This window comes from Pinus tabuliformis, chromosome 2_1, assembly GCF_031772625.1.
Source record: "Pinus tabuliformis cultivar Carrire ecotype Pingquan chromosome 2_1, CPIR1, whole genome shotgun sequence".
Taxonomy (NCBI): Eukaryota; Viridiplantae; Streptophyta; class Pinopsida; order Pinales; family Pinaceae; genus Pinus; species Pinus tabuliformis.
This window is the reverse complement of record NC_142299.1, coordinates 829,683,970-829,703,308: the sequence shown is the minus strand read 5'-3', so window position 1 is coordinate 829,703,308 and position 19,339 is coordinate 829,683,970. Positions and strand designations below refer to the sequence as shown.

Sequence of the window (19,339 nt, the reverse complement as noted above, 5' to 3'; positions counted from 1 at the left end):
TCATGGAACTGTAGGGTTATGGGGAGCAAAATCAAAGAAGAGGTTATAAGAAGTTTAATAAGAATAGAAGACCGGGACATACTCCTTCTCCAGGAGACTAAGATGGAGGATTCAAATTTCCTTCATTCAAGTAAAAAACTCTGGAATAAGAGCAAAGAAACAGTTGTCTAAGCGAGGACCCTCTGGAGGGTTGGGTACTCTTTGGAATGATAGCATGTTCTCGCTAGTATCTGAGATGTCAAATACTCATTGTTTGATTCTAAAGATGTAGCATCTAGTTACTAAAGAAACTTTTTGCCTTTTCAATGTTTATGTGCCGATTAATGCTGCAGAAAAAAAGACTTGCTAGGATTCAATAAGAAACCAAGCTGGGCAATCTAGAAAGCGTCATCATTATAGGAGACCTAAACCTCACGCTGCATTCTTCAGAAAAGTGAGGAGGCTACATTGTGCGAGATCGAGCAAGGGAATGGGCAGATGATCTCCTTCAAGATTGGGATCTGTTAGATATCAAGCCTGTTTTTGGTAAGTGCATGTGGTCAAATAAAAGAATAGGCCCTGGACACATTGTAGCAAGGCTGGATAGATTATTTTTTCAAAGTTCCTTCCTTTTGCTTGGTTTAGATGCTAGTATGACTATCATACCATGTAGCACCTCTGATCACAATCCTATGAAGCTTGATCTCCGGGCTCACTCTGATCTTGGCCCCATCCCCTTCAAATTCAACCCTCTTTGGATCAAGAAATCCACCTTTTTGCAGATAGTCAAGGAAAGTTGGTCCCAGCCAGTCAACAGATCTCCATTCTACATATCAGAAGAAAAGCTCAGAAGAGTGAAATATGCTCTAAAGTGCTGGGTCAAAACTCTTCCTAACCGAGCAGCTGAAAGGAAAAAGCTCCAAAGTTAGCTAGATGCCCACCATCTGCTCTCGGAAGAGGCATACGTGTCTAAAGAAATTCTTGAAAAAGAGGTTCAACTACAACAGCAATATCATAAAGTCTGCCTGGACGAAGAGGAAACATGGAGGATTAAATCTCGCTGCCTTTGGCTCAAAGCAGGAGACAAAAACTCTTCATATTTCCACAAGCAAACTCAAGCCAGAAAAAGTTTCAACTTCATAGCTGAAATTAAAGAAGAATCTACCATTCACAAAGACTTTACAACCATCAAACAAGCAGCCTTTCTCCACTTCAAAACTCTGTATAGTGAAGAGGTGAATGCGACTCAGAACTCTTGTCTTCTGGATGGGGTTCCCCCTTCAATCTCAGCTGAGATGAATCACCAACTAGAAGCCAAAGTCACCATGGACGAGGTCAAAAGCACTCTCTTTGCCATGGACCCAGATAAAGCCCCAAGTCCTGATGGTTTCTTCACCAGATTTCTCCATACCTGTTGGCACATTGTGGGAAAATATCTCTATAAAATGGTCGAAAAATCGCAAGCCTGTCATAAAATTAGAGGAAGCACAAATTCCTCATTCTTTGCACTCATCCCCAAGGTGAAGGGCGCCTACTCCTTTAATAGATTTCGTTCCATCTCTCTTTGTAACACTCGTTATAAACTCATCACCAAAATAATTTCTAACAGGCTGAAGCATATTCTCCCTAAAATCATTCGAGAGAATCAAGGGGGCTTCATCCATGGAAGACAGCTAGTGGACAACTTCATTTTAGTTCAAGAGGCAATCCTTTCAAGCCAGCAGCGCAAGGAAAAAGGTATGGCTATCAAACTGGACTGAGCAAATGCTTTTGATTGTGTTATAAATAGCTTCTCTAGAATGTTTTGCAAAAATTTGGATTTGGGGAGAGCTTTATAAACTGGATCCGGGCTTGCATCTCGGAGCCATGGATTGCTCCTCTAATTAACGGCAGAGCTGCTGGTTTTTTAAAGCTTCAAGAGGACTAAGGCAGGGCTGCCCCCTGTCCCCTCTTATGTTTGTTATTCAAGCCTCCGTTCTCATTTTCCACTTAAATAAAAAAATGCAAGAGCAGGAGATTTTAGGGATTTGCATTGCGAGGGGAGTCCAAAATATCAACCATGCCCTATTTGCAGATGATACCCTGCTTCTTGGGGTTGCTTCGATCCACTATGCCAATAGATTCAAAGAGGCTCTTGATGAGTTTTGCATGGCGTCCGAAAGTATTCTCAACAAGGGAAAGTGTCACATCTACTGCTGGAATACCACGCCCACTTTGCTTAGTTCCATTGCCATATGCTTAGGATTTGTTGCCTCCTCAGTATGGACCTCGTTTAGGTATCTTGGGCTCCCTATCTTTCTCAAACGTGCCTATAGTCGGGATTGGCTTCCTCAAATAGAAAAATCAAGATCAAACTCTAGGCATGGGGATTTAACTGGCTAAATATTGCAGGAAAGTGATTTCTTATCAAAGTTGTTCTCAGCAGTCTCCCCTTATTTCAGTTCTTAGTGCTCCTAGCTCCAGTCGACATTCTTTAGAAAATGAACCAGCACATTCGAAATTTCTTTTGGAAGGGAGGCAAACATAATGAGAGGAAAATCCCTCTTGTTAATTGGGAGACTATCCTCAAGCCTCAAATGGAGGGAGGTCTAAATTTCAAGAAAGTACCCCTGCAGAACATTGCCATGGGAGCTAATCTCCTCTGGAAAATTATTGCGCCCAAGCCTGGCTGGGCCCAACTAGTGCTTTGGAGGAAATACTTCAAAGGCGAGAGGATAAGATGTCTCGATGGGCCTCTCCCCCAAGGCACCTCTCCATTTGCTAGACTCTGCTCCAAAGCCGCCCCTTTGATCCGCTCAAAGGCTTATTGGATCCCTGGAAATGGGAAAAAAATTAATATTTGGACCGATCGCATCATGGATCACGATCCGGTTGGTGACTGCTCCTCCGTGAAGGTGCCGAGGGATTGGCTAACTGCTTCAGGAAAATCCACGCTGTGGGATATTTCCACGTGGGAAGGGATGCATTGGGCTGGCTGGAGCTTGTTCGACTTACCTTCGGATCTCCTTCAGGACTCCCACTACCTCTGCACTATGTTGAATGGAGTTGCCCCCTCGCACATCCGCAGAAAAGATAGGCCTTGCTGGGGTACTTTATCTGCAGGTTTCACTGTTGCCCAAGGTTACGCGAATCTCGCCTTAATTCCAAACGTCCCTCCTCATCTGGCTCCATGGAAGGTAGTTTGGGGCATCCCCTCGCTGCCCAAAATCGACATGTTCTGTTGGCTCCTATGCCACAGAAAAATACTCACTGATGACAATCTGTAGAGGCGTGGATTCTATGGCCCGTCTAGGTGCTCCCTGTGTAGAGAGAAGGCGAAATGTGCCACCCACCTCGTTTTAAAATGCAACTTCGCTATGTAGGTTTGGAGAAAGCTGATGGACCGTTAGAACCCCAATTTCAGTCTTCCTACCTCCATAACTCATCTTTTCACTAATTGGCAGAAAAACTATCCTGATCCCCCCCCGAAAAACAAAGTGATTAAAGTGGCTTGGTCTTCTCTTCTCAAAATTTGTTGCTGGCAGATCTGGCTAGAGCGAAATAGCAGAATAAATAGCAGAATTTTCAGAAGCATCGAGCACGATGTCAAGGTGGTAGTGGCTAAGATAAAGTTACAGTTAAAAGAATGTGTGGGAGATCAAAAAGACGACTCGAATATCAAGCAGCTAGATACTGTTTGGGGGACCTCCTTAAATCTGCAATTTCGCCAAGTCGACAGAAATATTTTCTCTCCCAGGGAATGGCAAATAAGTGGAAAAAATAAGGAAGAATTTCAAGACTAGATCTCCAACCAAAAGGTGCACTCTCTCTTCTTTGATGGAGTAGCAAAAGGAAATCCTGGCAAGGCTGGGGCAAGAGGAACTGTTAAAAACACTGAAGGTATATCGATTCATAGCTTTGCCTGGGGTCTGGGGATCAACTCTAGCATTCAAGTTGAAGCATTGGCCCTCTACCAAGGTCTCAAGCTGCTCTTGAAACTGGAAATTAAGGAGGCAAACATTCTTGGGGACTCCCAAGTGATTATAAAACTCATGGTGACCAATACTACCCCCCGGGACTTAAGATTACCAAGGCTGATACATAGAATCAGAAGCTTGGGGAAGCTGTTCCAAAACCTAAAATACTTTCATGTTTTGAGAGACAACAACAAAGAAGCAGATCTTGAAGCTAATAAAGCTGCTCTTCTCTCTGCCGGGGCAATGGTAAGAGATAGGGATGAAACATGGGATCCAATTCCATAATCATTTCAGCTGATATGTTTTATTGTTTGATACAAAATTAGTTTGTTTGTATTTTCAAACTTGGGCAAATCACAGAAATCAACTTCATTGTTGAATACAAAAAGAGCTCGAAGCGGAATACAAACCCCACATTACTTCAGGAGGTCGATTCTATTTGGATCTGGCTCACTCCCATTGTAATAAGAAGTTTGGCATTTAGGCCAATCAATTAATACAATCCATAACGGTTCGTGTGAATAAAAGAAAAAAAATCTGATATCAATTTTATATATATATATATATAAACAAAAATTCAATATTACATACAAAATAGATCTATGCTAATTTTACTAGAACGCATTTCCAATCTCAGAAAACATAATCTCTTTAAATGTTCGTCACGAAAACGAATTTCAAATCTCGAAGAATGTAGTTACTTTAAATGTTCATAACAAAAACGCATTTGCAAAATTGATAGTATCTAAAGTTTGGGTAGACCTTATAATTGGTCAATTGATGCAATGATAATCTTCAAAGCACAGCATATGACATAAAGATGGAATTTGCACCCCGATTGCAGACACTAATTAGTCTTCCCACATCGATTGGGCCATTCATGCTCTTGGTGTTTGGCTTAAGAGATGGTCGGAAATCTGGTTCATATTTGAGTGTTGTTGATGAATTCCATGAACACATTAAAGCATTATCTCAACTCCAGAGATGAATACAAGTCTATTCAAATATAAATGGTAAGAATTTGTTAAAAACGCCATACATTTTATAATTATTGGAGTCTGTTCAAACATGTTTTATAATTATTGGTGTCTATTCAAAACTTTTTTGTGGTATAAGTAAAACCCTGAGCGTATCCAATGTATATGGAGCAAAGTTTACCTTAATGTATATGGAGCAAAGTAAAATTTCTGTGCATGCATCAATACAAAGTTTCAATTGCAACTTTTCTGCATGCATCCGATGTGCGTGGAGAAAGTTACCCGTATCTACTATGGGCATAACCTTAGGTGTAAAATCCCAGCTTAGGTGTAAGACCCAGCAAAACGATGCAAATATTCAAATATAAATGATTGGTTAAAATCACACAATTCTATGATTATCTGAGCCTATTGATAGCTATTTTGGTGTAGGGGTAGAAGGTTAAAATTGGATGTGAAAGCAAACACATTTTATAATTATAAATTCTATTGAGAGCATTTTTGGTGTATATGTAAAAGCCTAACTGGGAACTCACTCAATGAAGCCTTCGTAATGCATAAGAACATCTACATGCCTGCAATCAGCTTTATCATGTCCAAATGAAACGAAATCCTGAACAATCATAGAACCACTAAGCAGATACATTTAACTACGATAAAACAAAGATTTCCGCCGGTAAGTTTGGAAGAGAATTCTAAAAACAAAAGAGAAAAATTCTAAACAAATTGTTTTAACCTATAATACAATATGATATGAAAAAATAGAATATCTTAAAGGCAAGATGGGTACGGAGTAGCTTACGCACCCACCCATCACTAGCTGAAATCCCTATATAATGAATGTCGCAATGGAATCTATTCTGTTTTTATAAGTGAAGTGCATATATCCAATGGAGGCCATTTGAATTCCAATATCAAGTGATCTTCAGCAAATATTCCTTCAACAAAAAATGACAGTTGTGAAGGAATTCAGAATAAAGAGCGGAAAAATAGCAACAAGAGAAGAACACAGCTACTGCTGTTAAAATAACACAAAACCAAACATTAATTTACAGTAGGTCAACTCTGAATCCTTCAATTGGTATAAGACCCAGAAGGAATTGAAGTCACCGCTGCCTGTTGTCCTGTACTTCAACTAGTATTGGAGCGTTGATTGTGAGTAATATTGTCTTGAACCTGCTAAGGGATAGCAGAGTGCCGAGAGAGTGAAAGGGTTGTGAAGTCACACTACCCATGTGTATGACGAAAGAGCTACTGCTGTCAAATTCGAGGTTGTGCGTGAGAAGGACCTGCTGTTGGTAGATGTCATGTCGTTAAGCCTGAGCTTTTAATTCAAGTATATGAAGGTGAGTGGGCGCGGACGAAGGACAATAACCTGCTCGAAAAATTCGAGTTCACAAGAATTCCTGTATATGCTGAAAATTGAGGTGTCGACTAGTTAACTGTGCAACGTAGAGCTGGCCGCATGAAGTGAGTCCAGAAGAGGAGCGAGGTTGATTTCGAGAGGCTGCGTTTTGAAGAACGCAGCAAAGGACGAGAAATTTAGAGTCCGTTTGGAAAGAGCGTTGAACCTGTAGTGTTCAACCGATTTGTGAAGTAGCCAGCATCAAAGTTTTGCCAGCTAGAGATCGGTGGTGTGGTAGAGTTGCAAGCCTGAAGAGCAAGCGGCCCGTGTGAGAAGAAGCTCCCTGGACAACTCGTAGGCGTTGTGAACAACGTGGAGTTTCCGTGCTTGATCCACATGGCGTGAGAAGGCCCATTGAAGATTGAAGAATGTGTTGAGTGTTGTGTGACAGAGGTTGTGCAGATTGACCCGCCTGTTGGAAATTGCCAACTGGAATTGTGAAGAAAACGTAGCTGTTGACGAGTATTACATTGCTGTCAAAGCATTGTGTTGATTATTGTTTGAAGTGGTTGGGAAGAAGCGTGTGTGTTCATGATAGAGACCTCTTGTGCAAGATTTGGTGTGCGTTATAACTGTTGAAGCTGACTGGAGTTGTGAGTATGTTCGAGTTTGCGAAAAAGGTGAGGCTGAGTATCAAGCCGTAAATCAGAGCCTGCGTGCTTGAGTTCGTGTTACTTAGAGAACTCATGGATGACATAATTGAAGAACTGAAAGTGATGAAAGTGATATACCAGGATGAAACTTTTTCAAGTGAAGATTGGTTCCAAATGTGGTTCCAAATGTTGCAGGAAAAGAAACTTATAGGTATGTTTGAAAAGAAACTCATAGATAAAATGCTCAATGGGGCGGTAGTTCAGGTTGAAGATCAAGTTGGTAAGCTATATGGAACCGAGTATAAAGATTTGGAGGGAAAGATGAAAGAAAGAAAATTCTCTCAAAAGAGCAGGGTGAAAAGAATCAATATGGTTCCTTTTATGATCTTTTATATAAATCTAACATTGCTTTTAAGTGTGCAGATATTGACACTCAAGAATAAGCCATAAAAGAAGAAATTGCAAGCATTAAGGACAAGTATAAGTCCCAAGAACCTGCAACAATATTGAATATAAAGAATGTTTGTTAATATTCAATCAAGAAAGGAGAAGGTTCATCACTATCTTATAGCAAGAAAGGTGGAGATGGAATAGCACCAGCAACATGGACCCTTTAGCAAAAAGGCAAAGATGAAACTATTGAGAGGATACAAAATCTGGAAGCAACGGAGAAAGAAATCCATCACAAGTGTTGATGTCAAAGTTTTGAGTCATTGTTTAAGTTATGTTAAGTCATGGTTAAGTTGCCATTCATAATTAAGGGGGAGCGTTTAAAATAATTACGTCTGTCATTTCACCATCACAACTGTTGATGTCAAAGTTTTGAGTTATTGTTTAAGTTATGTTGAGTCATGGTTAAGTTGCCATTCATAATTAAGGGGGAGCGTTTAAAATAATTACGTCTGTCATTTCACTGATGCATCACCATCGCCGCACTGCACATCACCTCACCAAATACTGCTTTACCATGTTGATCTTTGAAGTGGTGCAACCGCATTAACCTTTTCAATTTCGAATGGACACCATCACCATGACCCTTCCAACATGAAGAGGCCTTAACCGACTTAATCATTTTATATAAATATAGTTGATCTGGGTTAGAAGTCGTATGTAGAGTCCACACGCATAGTCTGAGTTGTAATGTAGCTATAGCTGCTTTTCCATTTGCCATTTCATGGTTATGTAAATGAGTAGTATTTTTGATAGCAGTCATAGCTATCTATTTTTTATATTGTTGTGACTAATTTATAGCCAACACACCATAGGAGAATCCCATAAGTGACAGACTTAAATGAAACACATATATATGTGACATAATTAAGTGATGCCCTATAAGAAATGTACATATAAATGATACTTTTCAAAGTGAGACACATACTTAACATGCCATGTAATATAACTATCATAAATGACATAGTTAAGCATCAATGCACTGAAATAAAGCACACTTGAGCAATTGTACAACATATTAGGTGCCACATATAAGTGATGCACTTTATCTAACAACACATAAGTGATGCAACTTATCTAACAATACATAAGTGATGCATGTAAGCAATGAACCATGATCATCAAGACATACATGTTGATGCACATAAGTGGTGCATGATAGGTGACACATAATTAATGTTCTTAGATAAGACACATAATTGACACACCATAATAAATACACGTAATCTAAATTGACTAAAATACATAGTTGCTTCCCTATATGAGAAGATATCTAGTGAAATTATACCTTCTATTAGCCAATCTCTAATGATGATAAGAGCTTAATGCCTCTCTAGAAAAATCTAGTGTAAACATAAGTATGAGAAGGTGGAGAAAGTAGAATGCAAAATTCTAAGATTTGGGCATGAAAACACCAACATAGTGAGTTTAAATTTGAGTGCATAATTAAATAAGTAAATACATGATATTGACCTTAGATGGCAAGTTGGAAATCTCCATGAATGCATATTGACGGGGAATTTTAAAAACCACAATTTTGTGAAATTTAATCTTAAGTTACTTTTATTAGTATTGGGTTAATTCTAATTTAGCAGTTAAAATAACACTCAATTAATTATTAATGGGTTTATAAATGGTGGTTTAAGAGTCCATGGCTTTGATAACCATGATTGGATGTGATGAATCATATTTAAAGACTTGAAGAACCCCATTTTGAGAGGTCTCAAGTGGTTTTCCTCGATGTGGTTTCAACATTTTTGTTAAGACTAATACTTATCTATTAGATGCTAGTTGAAAAATAAGGGCTTCCATGATAAATTTGTACTTTATGTGCACACTTCTCATTGTGATCTTTCTCTTTTAGTTATTAACATGTGGTATCAGAGTTCTGTAGATTTGGAATCTTAGGGAGAGTATTCTAACCATGGGTGTGATAGGGCCATTGGATCCATTTTGGATGTCTACAATCAGAAATATGTGACACCAAATTGGGAACTTTGTGTATTTGAAACTAGAAGTAGCTGGTCTATATCATTAGCAAGTGTTATGAGATAGAGTTAGATGAAAATAATGAACAATATAAGATTTGATAGAGTGGATGAATTGGTTCAAGTCTAGTGTTGAGTTTGACCATGGGAGGTTTAACTTCACCAAGGGCTATCCTTATTAGGCATTTGTCTATGAAAAGTAGCCCAAATTCACATGGTTATTATAGTGCCATAAGAATAAGCAATAGCTCTAATACCAATGTCAATCGTTTCAAGCCGTAGTAGTGGCGATTGTTTACAAGGGCCCTCTAAATATCATGTATCTTTGGGGTTTTCAATTGGGAGTTGCCTACTGGTTCTTTGTGTTATAACACGTGGAAGGAGATTTTAGAGGTGCTAAAAAGAGTGCTAGTAGTGCAAGGGTGAATTTTGTAGGCTATCATCCAAAGGAACTAGTAGGTGCTAGAAATGATACTCAAAGTCCTAATAAAGTACCTCCTTATGGAAATGGACATATGATCACATATAAAAATTGCTATTGCATTAAAATTTTGGTTCTGAGATTGATATGATGTAGGACACAACATAAAGACCACACCTTGTAAAATGGGCATGAGTACAAGCTATGGTAGGGTTCATGTGGATGCATGGACATGTGGAAGTAGAAGATATGAGTAAATAATAGCCTCATGCATACATATTAAAATGATGTTCGTGGGTTTATGAACCATGGTGAATGACATATGGAAAAGGCGTGCTAGTGGAAACTCACAAAACATAACATCTAAAGTACTTGATTAGGAAGTACTTATACAGTTTATTGTATCGACACTTCAAACATCACTTGGTGGGGCTTATAGTTGTAATCATTTTTTATGGAGTTGTATTTTATCACATGCAAATAGAGATATGGATCTAACATCTATTTAGGCAAACATACCCCTAGTTTAAATCTTTTACAATCTAAAGCCTAGTGATAGACCTAGATGGTGAGTTTTTAGGTTGAGGGTATGTTGTGTTATCGTATAGATGATTTATAAACTTTGAAGGGGATAGTATTTATCCTATATCAAATTTAGAATGGAGAATGTCACACTCATTTTAAATTGGTCCTAAAATAATTAAGATAACTTAAAATTATTAAAAATTTCTATAATGTTAGTAACTCATGATATTTAATATAATAAACACTATTTAAAAGCTTAGAAAACTACATTTTGAAATGTTTAAAATTATCAATACTAACTTAAAGAATTTAACTAAAATTAATTGATATTATAAAGTTATGTAATGTAAACTTTGACAAATCATATTACATAAAAAAAAATAAAAATAAAATTAATAAAGTAAAATAAATTAATAATTATAATTATTAACTAAAACTTTTCACCTGCTCAAATTACATAATAATAATAAAAAACTAAAAAACTAAAATTAATAATTAAATAAAAAATAAAAAGTAAATAATTATACTTATTAATAGTTTATTATTAATTTCTAATGAAATCAAATTTTTTTTGTTATAGATTTTTCTTCAATTTTTGAATTAAAAAATAAGATTTACAAGTCAAGAAATTTGCTAATTGAAAATTAAAATAAATCTAAACTAATAATGATTAAATTTTCTTTGATAATTGAAAATTAAAATAAATATAAACTAATAATGATTAAATATTATATAGATAATTTTTTTATATCCCTGTAACTTGTTATCCTGTTATTCCTCCTTTAATTTTTAATAATTCTCTCAATGAACATTGCCTCTGTCCTCTTGGTGAGTTCGGTCATCCAATGAAACGCCACGCGTATAAAGAGCTGATCTCTCATTAACTTTTTTTAACCTCCCTCCCATTGTATTGCTTTTACCATTCAATTCAACAAACCCAAACACTGGTCAAACATGATGCAGAATGTTACCGTTCATGGCACCTTTACAATACAAAGCTCAATACAAAGCTATAATTGCAATTTCTGTGCATGCATCAATACAAAGTTTCAATTGCAACTTTTTTGCATGCATCCGATGTGCGTGAAGAAAGTTAACCTTATCTACTATGGACATAAGCTCAGGTGTAAAAGCCCAGCTTAGGTGTAAAGACCCAGCTAAACAATGCAAATATTCAAATATAAATGATTTGTTAAAATCACACAATTCTATAATAATCTGAGCCTATTCAAAGCTATTTTGGTGTAGGGGTAGAAGGTTAAAATTTGTTGTGAAAACACACACGTTTTATAATGATAAAGTCTATTCAGAGCATATTTTGTGTATAGGTAAAAGCCTAACTGGGAACTCACTCTTGTACATGCCTGCAATCAGTTTTATCATGTCCAAATGAAACAAAATTCTGAACAAAGATAGAACTACTAAGCAGATACATTTAAATACGATAAAACAAATCCTACCGTAAGTTTGGAAGAGAATTCTAAAAACAAAAGAGCAAAATTCTAAACAAATTGTTTTCACATATTGTATAATATGATATATGTAAACCTCACATGACAATGGAAATAATGAAATTTCAATAGATATAACCTCAGGTATCAGAACTTCAATAAAATATCCAGCATATTTATCGAACACAAAAGAATCTGTGTAAGGACTTGGAAAGAGATATTAAAGATCACCTCATAGTGAAAATCATTATAGACATTCCAATTAGAATTTTTTGTTATTCAGATCAATTTTCAATAAGAACAGTCAACAGAAACGTTGGATTGTTACAACGTTTATCATCATAGAATGTAAACATATTCGTTTTATTGAATTGCATAGTAGAAATAAATAATTTGTTACTATCTATATTATTTGTTATATATTTAAAAAATTTGATCCTAGGTTCAGATAAATCTAATTCTAATTAACATATACTGAATCGCATTCTTAAAACGAATCGTAACAACGCTTCAAGGAATGAAGTCAATGAAATGTCCATGAATTAAATTTCCAAAAATAGCATATAATATAATGTTGTGTCAAAACAGTAAGTCAAAGCTGGAACATACTTAGATTAAAATCTTGAACATATTAAACAGAACGCCTTGCAAAGAAGTATTATAGTTCACCTCAAGGTTGAAATCATTAGAGAAATTTCAACTATAATTTTCAGTCACTGGCATCCTTTCAATATATCCTGTTTGTAGTACATCAAGCTGCCATGAATGTCCTCAACCTGCTTTACATTTGACCAGTGTTAGGAATTTCAAAATTGGATGGATCGGTAATACATATTCCAAATATTTACCTTAGAAAAACAAGGCAATCGGGCGTTGATAATTACAGCTCACCTCTTTAGCTGGGTGACCATTGACAGGAAGGTCAAAATGACAGCGAGAAAGAACAGAAGTGAGCTTCCCTGAAAGAATCTGGGGAATACAAGTTTCCATATATTGATATCAGGGTGGAAATAAGTAAATTCTAATCACAGACCTAGAGAATGTTTAATAATTTATTGATGGCCATTGTAACCTGTTATTTCTTACCTCCACTTGATTCTGCAAGGACTGCACATAGTTGATGATTGTCTCCAGCACAAGTGCTTTGCCTGTAACCTGGTAATTCACACACACCAAATGAGTATCGAAGTCAGCAACCCCATTCACCACATTAATTAGTATTTCATAAAGATTGAAACCTTCAAATCAACGAACCAAAGAAAGAATTGTAAACACTAATGTGATTTGAACATTCAATTAAACGAAACCTGGCAAGAAATTTTCTCTACCTTGTTGCAGCCTGGAACAAGGTCCTGTAAAACTCTCATTCGCTCACTTATCTTCTCCCTTCTGACCTGCATTTGATAAAGATTTAATGGAGGAAATCTATTACATTGGTATTGGACTAAGTTATTACCAGTATATCCATGTATTTACCCTTTCTGCGAGGCTATGACTGTCTGTAGCCTGACCTCTTCTTGTTCTAAGGTGGATGTAATCCTTTTGAGGCTCATCCTTTGGTTTGTCCATGACATTATTGGTAAGTAATTCAGGAGGGTCACCTCTAATAACATCTGACTTAGGGTTTGGATTCTGTTCATGATCTTTGGAAATGCCTGATCTTTGCGAAGATTTGTGTTTATGCCCTTTCGATTTCTGAAACCACATATCAAATCACATTAGAATAATATTTATCATTTATCATAAACTGAAAAAGGGATATATTTGTGATTTAGCTGGTTTTGAGTTGTTATTCTTCCCAGTTCAATGCTGTCGAGCAGCATGTTAATATTGTAAAGGAATCCTCTCGGTTTCCCTTTCAAAATTGTAAAATGGACCAATCATATTCCCCAAACCAACCCACAAACCAAAAATTTTACCAACTTAAAAAACTAAGTCACCCCAAATATTAATATGATTACTCAAGACATTGACCTGGCATGTTATATAAAATTAAATACATTATAATAATAATAAAAAATTTAATATATCCAATAATAACTCTTTATAAAAGAGTATAATATGAAAATTAAATCACATTAATTATTAAAAATATTGAGCATCCCTACCTCATTTTAAACGGGAAATGACATCTAATTTGGTTTTGGTACTTTCAAGTACTTTATAAATTTAAAATAAAATAATGGTCCACACATCATAAATTAAGATGAACCTAATTTTAATTAAATTGATATATATGTTTGTGGTTAAAGAAATTTGCAACAAGTTGGTTTTACATCCTCAAATATCTTAATATATAAGATATCATTTTCACAAAAAACTTATCAATTTAGCTACCTTATATAACTATATCATAAAATAAAATAAAATATATTCAACTCACATAAAACTATAAAATAAAATAAAATATATTCCACTCACAAAAAACTATATGATAAAATAAAATAAATAAAATATATTCAACTCACATAAAATGGAAAAATAAATCTTAATCAGACTTAGAGTCACTCACCTTGAGGGGTCCCTTCTGAGCTGAAACCTGAACATATGTCTCCATAACACTTCCATAGGCATATTGATCGGTTTTTCTTTTCTTCATCTTTGCAGGGGCTGTATGCCCTTGGCCTCTATACGTTAAGGGTTTACCAGCACACATATATTTATCTGTCAGTACGTCGTCATTCTCCACATTACCTAGCGTAAGTTTATGCAGATGACTGGCCTCATAATCCTCTCTTTCTTCGCTCACAATGCTTTTAGTCTCAGTATACACCGCCCTTTCGGCAACAGATGAACCATAGAATGCTGGAGCTATGTGCTCCTCGTTGATTATAACGGGATCGATGATCTGCTGCAACCCTATGGACTGGACGCTTGACTCATGCCAATGCAGTAGCCCATTGTAAGCAGCATGAGTAGTATTAAGAAGAGGAGGGTTCAGGTTAGTAGCCTGGGTTGTTATACTTGGGCAATAATCATAGCCGATCAGCCCATCCTCGAGAGAAAACTCGATATATTGCCGATCAGCAAGATACTTACTAATATCGTACTGATGAGATTTTTGATCCTGAAAATCAGAGATCTGGCCTCTAATCCCAACGGAGTCAGTAATAGAAGCCTCATAATGACCAGAAAAGTTTGCCATTGATCTTTAATTTCTCAAAACAAACTAATTGAAGAAAGTGAACAGTGATAAGTCTGATAACAATTTCATCAACTGCTAATAATGCTGAAGAAATCTGAAATCACAGTACTCTGCTTCAGAGTGCAGAGATCAGCGACCTGGCCATGAATGAAAGGTCGCTCCTTCTGGCAAATTCTATATTAAAGCTGAATCCACCACCGGCAACACTGGCTGTATTATTGTAGTGCTCTAAAACGACTTGTTCCTATCATTGTACTTCCGTATTTATCAAAACCTGCAACTTACTGTAACTTACAGAACCATTTGTACTGTGGCCCATTGTTCCCAGACACCAAACATAACTAGTACTAAAGGAAGTCGCTGGGAAACAACTGAAATTAATACGTCTGGTCTTCTCACTCTACCCACGTACAAATCATGACATGGATTCGAGCCCTAGAATACAAATCATGACACGGATTCGAGCCCTAGAATATATTTACTTTATGAAAAAACTAAGGTTTCTGGGCATTGCTGAGGCAATTATTAGCATAATATGCTGATCGCACAGATCTCAGTTAAAGGAAATATTGGAACTGTAAATCTGTCGAAGTACAATGTAGAGTTTACTAAGGAAAAGTAAGAATACCTAACTGGGGTTCCCACGTTTTCCCCATGGATGCTTCTGTCAAAATTTCACCGTTATTAAAAGCTTCTTTTATTCTGTTGTGATCGATCTCGTAAACTTTACTCCACTCAATTCGAAGTCATCAGAAACCTAGCTGTTATTCAAAGCGTATTTTACTCGGGATTCGCATTATCACCATCGATCTCCTCAACTACATTCTTAGGTTAAATTTGATGGATATTTAACATACTTTATTTAGCAGAAATTGTTATTATATAATATTTTTATTTAAATATATATCATTTTTCTATAATTTTAAATTTAGAGTAAGCAAAGAGATGGGAAATGATGGGGAGGATGGTGGGGTACCGTAATCGTTCAAAGCTGTTGAATTGAATTTACGACAGTGAATGATTACAATTTCTAAGTCGTGACATCTCATTTTACGCGAAGTTTCAAAATAAATATTATATTTGTCCTATATTTAAATAAATATATTCATTTCAAAGTAAACAAAGCCATGTGAGATTTCTACGTTCATGTACTTCTTCAATTGAATTGTCCACTTTTGATTATTTATTAATTTTAATAGGAATTATAAATTTTGATGAAATGTATATTGTGCCGTGTGTTTAATGCATTTGTTTTATACATTTATGATTTATAATGGAGTTTAAGTTTTTTTTTTCAAATTAATTATTGAGACTCCTAGAGAGTTATTTTATATGGATGAAGAGAAAGAAAGATACATGAGTAATACACATGTTTTATATATTTATGATTTCTAATGGAGTTTAAGTTATTTTTTATATTTTAATTAATTATTAAAACTTTTAGAGAGTTATGTTTTATGGATGAAAATCATAAAGAGGGATACATGAGTAATTTGAGGAAGCATCTTACTCTGTGACTTATTTATTATCATAATACTTAAAAAAGGCCGGACTTGGTGAATGTATATCATGAAGATCACACTTAAGAATCAATACCATTTTTCTAGAATCAATAATTTGTTAGCTAAGTGTATCATGCCAAGTAATTCACCAAGTTGAACCTCAAACTGGATACCTTAGGTATGTGTTAAGTAAGGAGAACTTCGAAGAGTGTGATGAGGACCTCAAATTAGATAACTTAAGGTATGTGTTAAGTAAGGAGAGCTTGGAAGAGTGTGATGAAGATAAGGCAAGTGCCAAGTAATTCACCAAGTTGGACCTCAAATTGGATATCCTTAGGCATGTGTTAAGTAAGGAGAACTTGGAAGAGCGTGATGTAGATACGACAAGCTATGTATGAATGGTTAGCCATTCCTTTTTGTTTATATAGTTCACAAGCTACATTTATGTGGTCGATGATTAATGTATTGGTGCCCCATTTAGATTCATTTGTAATGGAGTATTTGGATGACATTTTATATTATATATCTAACTTTGAAGAGCACATATATCACATCTCATGGGGATACTTTAAAAAGTGTTACTTGTTGGCTAACGTCATGATTTGTGAGTTTTCTATGTAGTCATTGGTGTGATTGTGATACATAATTGATTGACAAGGACTCATGATAGATCCCCTAAAGATGGAAACCATGCTCAAGTGGCTTAATGTTAGGAGCTTTTGATGTTGGGTAGCTCAGTGCCTACATAAGTACATAGCACCTTATTTAATGATAAGTATACAACTCCATGTCATAACAACTAGTTGTAAGAGTGTTAGAAATATGGTTATAATGCTAGAGGGGGGGTGACTTACTATAATGAATGATTTTAACAATTATTAACAATATACAATATTTCAAACCATTCAACAATCAGTTATGTAAACGACACATAGAAACATCAGATGTAAGTGGAAACCCATAAAGGGAGAAAACCAAAAAATTCATGTACCAATGTTATTGTAGGGTACAACCTACTATTACATTATCTTTTCTGGCTCCAACCAGAAGGAGACACCCATCCCCTAAATTTACAAGAATCCACTTGAAGGAAGCACCAACTCCCTAATCTTTACAGGCCACAACTGGAAGGAAGTACCAACTCCCCAAATTTTCGTAGGCACCAACCTGAAGGAGGAACCAACCCCGTTATGTGCAAGCACCAACCTGATTTACCTAGCAGGTCCCTCTTTCATCCATTTTTAAACGTAGACTCATAGGCACATTCTTTTCGTTTTAAAATTCAAACTTACACTACTCTCATTTCTTCAACTCTCACTTAGCTAGATGTTCAACTGTAATACAAACATGCTCAAACCAAAAACTTAGATATGCTCTTGTCTTTGTAATTCTTCGGCATAGTGTCTCACTGTTATTACCAAATTCTTCTCTTATATGAATAATCCCACATTACTACATTCACGCAAATCACACACATTGGTTCTCCACCTGTCACATCTCACACAATGGCTTTAGATCTATTATTTGTTTGCCTCATAACCCAATGTTTTTGTCCCTAACACCCTCTATTACTTATGTATTGATTTCTCGCCAGGGCATATCCCCATCTTGTGTCATTCTCTTCTTCTTTTATGGATTTGTCCCTTAGGTTACCATGGGTATAAATCCATGCTATTTTCCTTCACAACCTAAGAATATGTTAGCATTGTAGTGCTGGCATATATGTCAATAGGGATTTTGTGTTGTTTGTCATATCAATGATGTCAACATGATAATGGTAGCTCTCATAGTTTGTGGTTTGTATGCAGATCTACTAGACACTGATTTGATGTAGAGGTTAGCTTGATGCAAGGTGTTGGTTCATGGTGAAGTTGTTGGCCAAATAGGCCTCCATGTTCTTGACAAGATGCAGATGTATTTGGCATGATAATCTCCTTATGATTGTGTTCTTGATGATGCAAAGGAGTTGGAGAAGAATATACGGGAGTTGGAGATGTTGGACATGTTCTGGAAAATCTGAGCTACAAGATGGAGGTCACCTAATGTATATCATGTAGTCATGAGTTTGATTACTTGTTCTAAGTTTTGTTGATGTTGTCATGGAGTCAAATGTGTATGGAAGGATTTCATAACTTCTGAAGATTTCTCTTGAAGCTCTGCTCCAAGTGGTGGCCAAATATGAGGGAAAAGCTTGATTTTTTAAGGGCATATGCTATTTTTGCGAAGGAAATTAACATATATATTAGATTATGAGGGAAACATATGTATGCCTCCTAAGAGTGGTATTTTCCTAAATATGCGCATGCTTCAAACATTTAATTAAAAGGCCAGAAAAATGTTAACTAACTTCTAGAAGGTGGTTAAAGTGAAGAATCTTTCTCATTAAGTGAAGTTATTGGCAAGATCAAGTCAAGGAGTAAAAATGTTAGAGTACGAATAGGGGTATTTTTCTCTCAATATCTAAGTGATATTATTGTTTAATCACTTCATATAATTTATTTATTGGAGGAAGTTTTATGATGGACATGTTGTTTCTTTTGTGTGAGAGAGTTACTACAGTGTATTGGGAGCCAATGATGAGAGGAGAGAAATAATTGTGGCTAATTACTGAAGGTAACTAGCTTACTACAAAATTTTGTGTGCATGCTACAACAATTGTTTGATGAAGGTTTATGAAGACATTTATGGAGGAAATTACTTATGTCATGGAGATTTAATGTTAGCATATATTACAGAAGACAATTGTATTGCTAACATGGTGTATGCAGGAGTTTATAGAAGGGAAAATAATATTTTTATTCCTGAATTTTTATATGGTTGTGTTTGTGCATTTAGATTTGTTATGCTATTGATGGAGATGTTTTTGACAATGTGTATGCAGGTGGATTGTTGCATGGTCTTTTAGATCCATATAATGTTGTATTTTATAGTGAAGGTTTGATTTGCT

At 35.9% G+C, this 19,339-nt stretch overlaps 1 protein-coding gene across 1 annotated transcript; it reads right to left on the bottom strand.

Moving 5' to 3' along the window:
* Positions 1 to 12,263: 12,263 nt before the first annotated feature.
* On the bottom strand, positions 12,264 to 15,083 carry LOC149203219 (uncharacterized). Its single transcript, XM_089400152.1, has 6 exons — positions 14,258 to 15,083; positions 13,222 to 13,440; positions 13,074 to 13,139; positions 12,832 to 12,900; positions 12,637 to 12,714; positions 12,264 to 12,521 (listed from the first exon to the last, which is right to left on the bottom strand). Exons 1-6 carry the CDS (start codon positions 14,888 to 14,890, stop codon positions 12,459 to 12,461), a joined length of 1,128 nt encoding a protein of 375 aa, XP_089256278.1. The 5' UTR covers positions 14,891 to 15,083; the 3' UTR covers positions 12,264 to 12,458.
* Between the last annotated feature and the right edge of the window lie 4,256 nt (positions 15,084 to 19,339).

Coding starts and splice junctions, on each gene's coding strand:
- LOC149203219 (XM_089400152.1), bottom strand. CDS start 14,890: ATGGCAAACTTTTCTGGTCATTATGAGGCTTCTATTACTGACTCCGTT. Junction 13,140..13,221: donor GTCATAGCCTCGCAGAAAGG/GTAAATACATGG, acceptor TATCAAATGCAG/GTCAGAAGGGAGAAGATAAG. Junction 12,715..12,831: donor CCTTGCAGAATCAAGTGGAG/GTAAGAAATAAC, acceptor TGTATTCCCCAG/ATTCTTTCAGGGAAGCTCAC.